The sequence below is a fragment of the Carlito syrichta genome, unplaced genomic scaffold (assembly GCF_000164805.1).
Source record: "Carlito syrichta isolate Samal-C Ts95f unplaced genomic scaffold, Tarsius_syrichta-2.0.1 Scaffold100616, whole genome shotgun sequence".
Taxonomy (NCBI): domain Eukaryota; kingdom Metazoa; phylum Chordata; class Mammalia; order Primates; family Tarsiidae; genus Carlito; species Carlito syrichta.
In genome coordinates, this window is record NW_007044712.1 from 309,768 (window position 1) to 319,417 (window position 9,650).

At 38.3% G+C, this 9,650-nt stretch overlaps 1 protein-coding gene across 1 annotated transcript in view; it reads left to right on the forward strand.

The window, feature by feature from the left end:
* The window catches only part of SLC9A9 (solute carrier family 9 member A9), a 621,198-nt gene that overhangs the window by 159,653 nt on the left and 451,895 nt on the right, over window positions 1-9,650 (forward strand). Inside the window, exon 5 of the mRNA XM_008064167.1 lies at window positions 5,172-5,287. Within this exon, the coding sequence (XP_008062358.1) occupies window positions 5,172-5,287 (116 nt within the window). The remainder of the gene's footprint in view (window positions 1-5,171; window positions 5,288-9,650) is intronic.

The window sequence follows — 9,650 nt, forward strand, 5'->3', positions numbered from 1 at the left end:
GCTATTTTTAAAAAGAAGAAGACAGAGGAGGATTTTTTTTTTTATTATAAGTACTAAAATTAAGATGGTGTATTTTAAAATCATCCAAACCAGTGAAACCTTCTGAAACTTTTCGTATGGAAACTTTTTCTCATGGCTTTAGGTGTAGAGATTTCATAGCGGGAAACAAGCTCATACACTTTAAAGTCAATGTGTGTATCCCTCCCCTTCAAAGTCAGACTCACCACTTCATGCCCCTAATCTTGCGAGAGCAGAACTACTCTTTTGTAACCCTTGTTTGTGAGCTCCCACGAGACGTGAGCTTCTCCTCACTCCTGTGCAACCAGGAGTGTGTTGAGCATTTCCTTGAATTCTCTTCTACCCAGAGCCCTCTGTTGAGTGTCACGTGACTGCCATCCTATGAGATTCTGCTCTTTGATGGCAGGTTGTGGATTTCCCTCATTGTAGCCTCCATAGCTCCAGCACTCTGTTTATTAAAGAATAACACGATTGAATATTTGTTAATTTGGTATTATTAAGAATTTTGCTTTTTATGAGACACCCCTGTAACCCCAGGTTGTCACGAACCTCAGACTGACCCTTGGAGGTCATCTCACTCAGGTTTGCCATCTTGGGGCGCTACACGCTCTGGATTTCACCAGCTTCCCCCCTCCCCATCAAACTGCATCTGCCCTGTATCCTGAGCCCTCTGATATGCCTTCTGTGGCCCGGGCTCGGTGGCTCAGCCTGTAATCCCAGCACTTTAGGAGGCCGAGGCGAGAGGATTGCCTGAGCCCAGGGGTTTGAGACCAGCCTGGACAACTTGGTGAGACCTCGTCTCTACAATAAATCACAAAAAAATCAGCCAGTCGTGGTGGTGTGCGCCTGTAGTTCCAGCTATGTGGAAGGCTGAGGCAGAAGGTTCACTTCAGCCTGGGCGACAAAGAGTGAGACTCCAAAAAAAAAAAAAGAAATGCCTTCTGTAAAGTGCTGATAGGATAAATATACCACTCTGGGAGAATATGGTGGCTGCTTATGGATAGCTTCATTTTTTAGTCCGCCAGTTAGTTCATTTATAATTAATTGGTTTTTATTAATAATCTAGCAACAATGACAATAGCTCTCATTTATAAAAGTGCCTGGCACATAGTAGATGCACAGTAATTATTGGCTTATTATAATTAGCAGTGATAATGACCATTTTTGTATTAGTAATAATAACAGTGACCATAATGAGCTCATTCTGGACTGGGTTTTTAAATATTTTTTTGTATTATCTCAAGGAAGCAATTGGAATTATAGTTAATTTAATTCCAGGAGTTGATCTGGAATAAATAAGTCATTAATTTTTTTTAAAGTAAACTGTGTCTGTGTGTGTGTGTAACCACACACACGCATGTTTCTCCTGATTGCAAAAGGATAGAGCTGGTGGTTAAGTGTGTTGGCTTTGGTGTTCAACTGTCTGAATTCAAATCAAGGTTTGTCACAAGCTAACTTTGTGACCATAAACAATTTCCCTAATCTCTCTATGTCCTAATTTTCTCATTTGTAAAAAGGGATAATATAGTACATAACTCATAGGATTTTGAAAAGTAAATACACAATGAATGTCCATTGTGTCCATAATAGCACTCACTAGTGTACATGTTGTTTTTTTTATTATGGTTGTTATTTTTATAAAACTAGAAGACTTCGGAAAAGCTAAACAGAGAAGTCATTTAATTTCATTATATAATCACTATTAACATTAACACTGGACTATAAGCTCTTTCTGTTTATATGTATGCCTAAGTTTATTCAATTTTTATAAAATTATAAATTATCATTAATTTGTTTTAATAATTTATTTTTCTGTGTCCAGTGTACTTTGTTTTATGTATCACTCAATAATTTGTTTTTCCAGTTTACTTCTCTGTGCCAAATACATATTCTTATCTATAGTTTTATTTTATTTTATTTTTATTTTTTTGAGTTGGAGTCTCACACCCAGGCTGAGTGCAGTGACACAATCATGGCTCATTGTAGGATCAACCCACTGGGCTCAGGCGATCCTTCTGCCTCAGCCTCCTGAATAGCTGGGACTACAGGTGTGCGCCACCACACCTAGCTTAATTTTTTGATATTTTTGAAGAGATGAGGTCTTGCTATATTGCCCAGACTGATCTCGAACTCCTGGACCCAGGCAATCCTCCTGTTTCAGCCTCCCAAAGTGCTGGGATTATAGGCATGAGCCACCACACGCAGCCTCCTTATATAGTTTTAATAGTTGCATATTAGTCCATCATATGTATGTTCTGTTATTTAATCTAAGTGCACACTTTTTGGTACATATTTGAATAATTTCCTAGTATAAATTTGCAGGAAACCACTTAATAAGCTATAGAATATTTTAAAAATTAATACTTTAAAAATAAATTGCTGGCTGGCGCGGTGACTCAAGCCTGTAATCACAGCATTTTAGGAGGATGAGGTGAGGGGATCGCCTGAGCTCATGGGTTCAAGACCAACCCAGGCAACTTGGCAAGGCCTAATCTCTACAATAAATCAAAAAATTAGCCAAGCGAGGTGGTGCACGCCTGTAGTTCCGGCTACCTGGAAGGCTGAGGCAGAAGGACTGCCTGAGCCCAGCAGGTTGAGCCACTGCACACTGCAGCCTGGGTAACGGAGTGAGACTCCAACTCAAATAAATAAATAAATAAATAAATAGCAAAATTGGCTTACATAAGAACTTTAATCTCATTTCCAGCAATAGTGTCCATGTATGTGCTGCCAAGCCTGGGTGGTATATATACACATTTTTTATATTATCCAATTTAATGGCTTCTAGGCAATATGGAAAAAATCATTTTAATTCTGAGGCTCAGATTCCTAACCTGTAAAATTAACTAATGGGTAGGGAAATATAGTCACAGATCATAAAGTTTATACTGATTCCAGAGCCCGTGGGTGTTCAATATGTGAAGTGTAGTTCAATATGTGAAGGGCCGTCGTGGAGTTAGTGACACCAGAAGTGGCAGTTAGTGACACCAGAGGGGGCACACATGGAGAAGCCTTTCTCTGTTAATGCCGTGACTTTCCAGAATGTCTCAGTGGTGATTGCAGATTCCAATTCAGACAGTGATGTGGATAACAGATATAATTTGAATGTCTGATCGTTTTTCTTTTTACCCTGTTAAACTGCTTGCTGCATGAGGGCAGGGATCTTCGTCTGTTTACTGATATATCTTAAGCACTTAGCACAGAGCCTGACCATAGTAGGGGGTGAATAGTACATATCTTTGAATGAATGTATAAGCTGATTGTAGATACCCTATCCTGGTCATGAGTCTGCACACCTGGTACCCAGTAGTGTGTCCTCCCCAGATGAGTATGGATGCACAGCCATGAATGATGCCTCTTGGACTTGCCCCTTCCCAATTCCCACTGCTGTTTCTCACTAAGAACATCTTTCTCAGGGATTTAATACATTCAGCCTGGCTAAGATTCATCCTCTCCTACAAGAAGCCACACTCTTCAAATCAATGTTGGGTCTCTGTGCTCTAACCCACTGTGGATTGGTTCATTGTTCAGCTCAGAGGGCAGAATTATTTCTTAGGGGCACTCCATTGTGTCTTTTTGAACTCTTGGAGCAACTACCTCATGGGGTGATTACGTATGTATTATATGAGAAAGCAAACATGTAAAATATTAAATTGTTGATCTAGACAGTATAAAGTGGTAGCTAAAAGCCCAGGTTCTGAAGCCAGACCTTCTCAATTTAAATCTGAGTTTCACAACTTACTTGCTGTGTCACCTTAAGTGAGCTATTTAATCATACTGTGTTCACTTTTCTCATCTATACAACGCAAATGATAGTACCTACCTTCTAGGACAAATGTGTGCATTTAAAAAGTTAAAACGTGAAGTAAAAATAGTAAGTAAACATTACTTACTGTTTTGATCATTATTACTAGCAGTAATGCTGACTTCATTGAAAATTTCCTTATATATTTGCCATACGCCAAATATATGCTATCTCAGCTAATCCTTAAAACAATTATATGGGCTAACCCTACTTCACTAATAAAGGTGTTGAGGTTCAGAAAGCTTTAGTAACACCCTAAAATCATATAGCTAGTAAGTGGTAGAGCCTGGATTTAAATGGAGTTGTGTCTAAAATATTCTCATATTGAATTATTTCTCTCAACAGAATTTGAAATATCTGCATTCTTGTTGATATTATAATTTTTTATCTTATTTTTAGGCCTTCTAGATATGCTCAAAACCTCAGGACATTTTTCAAAAAACTAACTTTAAATGCACGTGAATGTTTAAACATCTATCTATTGGTTTGAAGGTTTATCGTTTCTAAAGATCCTAAAAGTTCTTGAGTTATACTGTGGTCCAGTTCATCAATCTCTGCGTTTCTTGTACTAGGATTTCAGCAAACTCAGTCGATTAAATAATTAACTACAGTTTCAAAACTGTAGGGTGGCAAATGATGACCAAAACAGACAATTTGTGTTGTTTCATGATGTAGAAATAGTGAGGATATAAAACCTTTCCTTGAAAGATCAAAATGTAACCATTTCAGTATTGCTTTTCAATGGCAAGTTGAAGTTGCACATGTTCCAACTTAACAGCGATTCTCTACCCAGTGTCCTGACAGCAGAAGCAGTTCAGACTCATCTATTGTAAAGTGACTGCCAGTGTCCTGACACCAGAAGCAGTAGAGACTCATCTATTGTAAGGTGACTGATTGACTGAGTGCCCTGCAAGTGGCCAATATCCTTTTCATAGCCGTGACAGACAGAAATGTGAACCCATTTCAGACACTCCCAGCACACAAAACAAGGAAAACAGAAAAGCAATCCATTTACAGATGTCAACATAGCTATTGTCTTTGTGTATATAATTTGCTGTGCCACGTCTGACAGATTATTTTTTATGTTCTTGAGATTTATCTTGTTTTCATTGAAATATATCATAAATATTCTGTTACCTTTTGCCAGGCAAGTGAATTGTGATATTTGGCAAAAGTGCCTTGCAGAGTCAAGGGATTAAGGTTTAGAGAGCAAGCATGGTTGAGTTGGCAGGGTGGTGGTAACTTGTGCATACTTATTTTGGAAGTACATTAGAATGTTAGTTATGATAACATGGGTGTACACGGGATTCAACTTGATGTTTGACGATCTTATTTTTCTCTTCAACAGGTTGATTATGTATGGTTTTGTGATGGCTATGGTATATGCTGGCCAGTTGAAAAATGGAGACTTTCATTTCACTGACTGTTTATTTTTTGGTTCACTGATGTCTGCTACAGATCCAGGTAATTACTCAAATAATATATTTCCTTCTTTTAAAGAGTCAAACATTTAAAGTGAATGTTTCTCCCAAGACCATCACCTGGGTCTACATAGTGATAACTCTTTATCCCTCATTGCTTGCAGTTGACACACCTATTAACAATCACACAAAAAGAGGAAACGGGTGACTATTCTAATAGTGTTCAAGAAACTGGTCAAGAAGCAATTTCAGTAGGGGGAGAGACTCTGTTAAATCAATATAGTTTATTTCTCTAGAACATATCGTTATTTTGAGTATAGTCCTTAATTTCCCTTCATTCAACTCAGCTTTTCTTTTGAAGAGGATTTATTGAATCAAATGGGTTAAAAATATTTAGAAATTTGTTTATCATGGAATTTTTAAACATATCAGAAGTAGGGAGAATAGTAAAAATAATTGCCATATATCCTTCAGCAACTATCAAATATGGTCAATCTTTTTATCCATATTTCCTCATACACACTTCCTCTCATCATGACTGGATTATGTTAAAGCAAATCCCAAACATAATATCATTTTGCTTGTAAGTGGTTTTTTTTGTTTGTTTTGTTTTAAAACAAAGTTTGTTAGAGAAAGAGGAGCAAAGAGTGTAAGTATTTTGAAAAACAACCGTTGCCATTATAAAACCTAAAAATATTAACAATCATTATTTAAGAGTATCAAGGATCTAGTTATTGTCCAAATATCCCCAATTGTCATATTGCCATTATCATTATTAGTTTGTACACATCAGGATCCATACAAGAGCCACACATTACAACTGATTGATATGACTCTTGAGTCTCTTATTTTTTTTTTTTTGAGTTGGAGTCTCACTCTGTCGCCCAGACTGGAGTGCAGTGGCCGCTTCCGGCCACCGCAGACTCGACCTGCTGGGCTCCGGCGATCCTTCCGCCTCAGCCTTCCAAGTAGCCGGAATTACAGGCCTGCGCTACCACGCCCGGCTGATTTTTTTTGATTTATTGTAGAGATGAGGTCTCACTGCCCGGGCGGGTCTCGAACCCGCGGGCTCAGGCAATCCATTCACCTCAGCCTCCCAAAGGCGCGGGATTACAGGCTGAGCCACCGAGCCCGGCTGACTCTTGAGTCTCTTAATGTTCCCCTTTCATTTTCTATTTTCTTGTCATTTACTTGTTTGAAAAAAAGAGGTAATTTGTCTTGTTGTTGAACTGAGTATACGTCCTTAAAATGTTCTTCTATGCCTCGTATTTCTTGTGAACGAACGGTTAGATCTAGAGACTTGATGGTTGTGATCAGACGCAGGTTCAACTTTTTTGGCATGATGACTTTACAGGTGGTGCTGCGAGCCTTCTATTGCATCACATCAGGAGGCAAATAATGATTAGTGACTCAGCTGTCAGTCTGATTTATCACATTATTGAATTGCTGCTCCAGCAAAGACCAACAGAACACACCTGTAGTTGAACAAGATGGTTTTATTACACATTGCAATGAAAGCGAACATTCACCATGGGAACCATGGGGCGTCTCAGTGTATGGTAGAAAGAACTTATTATTACAGGACTTTAGTTTGTGTTTCGTGATTTCAGGGAGGGTTGAAGGAATCAGGGCTTTGCTCTGGATTCCCACTTCCTCGTGTCAGGAAGTGGGAATAACTCCAGAATCGGGCATCTTAGTTAAGTCTTATTGAGAAGGAGGAATAGATAAAGAAGCAGTGGTCACTCATGGTAGCCAGGATAGGGGGGTGTTTGGTCAGGTTTGTGTTTTGGACAATGTTACTTATTTGTATTTAGACTTATTTGTATTTAGACTTATTTGTATGATTACATAGTAGTTCTGTTCTTGTCTTGATCCATCGTGGTCATAGAGTCACCTTGTCTGATATCAATCTGTGAAGTCATTTTTGTTCAGCCGGAGAACACCACAGCCCAGCTGCGGTATCTGGCCAGCTCTTGGGTTACTTTTCTCTTTCATAGGACGACTCTTAGACCAGTAGTATTGGCACCACATGGTGACTTGTTATAAATGCAGAATTTCAAGCGCAACCCTGTACCTAGTGAATGAGATGCTAGAATTTAACAGTATTCTGGAGTGATTCATATGCACATTTCAGTTTGAGAAACTCCACATCTTAGAGTTCCCCATTTTGCCCAATAAGTTTAGTACCCATCAATGGTTATTACTTAATCCAGTATTTATTAGGGCTTACAAACTTTTGGTATTCTAATTCAGTCCTACCTTTTGCATTTATTAGCTGATACTCTCCTTAAAGAAGTGGTTTTCCAGTTCAGTCATTTCGGTACCCAGTGGTGTAATTTAAACAACAAAAGCAGAACAAATAATCCACTCTTTCCCTTTATTTACTAATTTTCAAAATAACATGTTAGGTAGCATCATTCACAAATTACCAATAAAATGAACTTTTAAGAAAATATCATTGTGAACACAAGAATCTTTACAAAGTTGATATGCTTTCATCTACTTTTGTAATTATTCTTTCTGACGATTAAAATATTTCATTTTTGACAAGTGGGAACCTCTTCAAATTTCTCCTGGATCCTTTTGTTATGACCCTAATGGTATTTTATAGATTTCTTGCTTTTGGGTAGGATTAGATGTTCCAACCTTATCTTATATATTTCCTGTTGCCTGATTCAGAATCAGCCATTTCTCCAAATAGCCTTGGTTCTTTTGAAAAGGGAAATGTATTTACAGACCACAATTTGGGCGCTAAGGGTTTTTATTACTGCTGCATTGGTCATTGTTTCTAGACATTTTTTGTTAAGGAGAAATTATACCATAAATTCATATTAATCTTTTCAGTTAAAATGTGGTATTATAGAATCTTTACTTAACTGCCTTGAATTTTTATTTTTCCCTACATTTCTTCTTCCTGCACATTAATATAATTTCTTACTTGCTAAAAATATATATTCCCAAAATTATAATACACATATTATTACTAAAATATGATAACTGAAAACTGCTTAAGATTTTACTGTGGTTATTTTTAACCTCTGGATGTATCCCACTAGTGATGTACAGTTAAAAATTACTCTGTTTTAAAATCTCTTAAGATAATTATAAAGTTATAGGTAAGCCACAACTCTATACAGGATAGTGTTTATTTGTTCTATTTTCTTTTACTTTTTGTTCTAAAATAGATAAAATATCTATAAAGTTCCAAAATGAGGCTGGGCTCGATGGTTCAGCCTGTAATCCCGCACTTTGGGAGGCCGAGGTGAGTGGATTGCCTGAGCCCGCGGATTCGAGACACGCCTGGACAACTTGGCGAGACCTCATCTCTACAATAAATCAAAAAATTAACCAGGCGTGGTGGCGCACGCCTGTAGTTTCAGCTACTTGGAAGGCTGAGGCAGAAGGATCGCCGGAGCCCAGCAGGTTGAGGCTGCAGTACAGGGAGCAGCCACTGCACTCCAGTCTGGGTGACAGAGTGAGACTCCAACTCAAAAAAAAAAAAAAAATTCCAAAATGAAAATCACAGAACAAAATAATAGAAATGTTGCCCAGGCTGGAGTGTAGTGGAACGCTCACGGCCACCTCAGTCTTGACCTGCTGGGCTCAGGTGATCCTTCTGCCTCAGCCTTGCAAGTAGCTGGACATACAGGCACATGCCACCATGCTAATTTTTTGATTTATTGTAGAGATGAGGTCTCACCAAGTTGCTCAGTGTGATCTCAAACCAGTGGGCTCAGGCAATTCTCTCACCTCAGCCTCCCAAAGTGCTGGGATTATAGGCGTGAGCCACTGCGCCTGGCCTGTTTTTTCTTTTCTTTTTCTACTAGTTAGCTAACAATTTATTTATTTATTTATTTATTTATTAATCAATATTTTTTATTATGGTTTTGTGGGGTACAGTTAAGGGTTAGGTGTACAATTACGTTTCATTCAGGCACCCTGTTGATAAGAGGTGTTTTCCCATCCCCAGACAGATATTTGCTACTGTTAATCCCATTCCCCTCCCCCCCCATAGTTTCCCAGTACTGGCAGTCATTTTCTTATAGTATTACATTGGATGTTCAAGGTCCATTATATGAGTGAGAACATATGATACTCAGATCTTTGTTTCTGTGAGAAGTCACTCAGTATTATAGACTCTAGTTCCATCCAGGTTACTGCGAAATTCATGATTTTGTTCTTTTTTATGACTGCATAGTATTCCATCATGTATATGTACCACATTTTTTTAATCCAGTCCTCTTTTGATGGGCAGCATGCTTGTTTCCAGGTTCTTGCTATTGTGAACAACGCTGCGATAAACATACGTGTGCAGGTATCTTTTTTATAGAGTGATTTGAGTTCTTCAGGTATATTCCAGTACGGGGATTGCAGGTCATATGGAAGGTCAATTTTAGAGCTTTTAG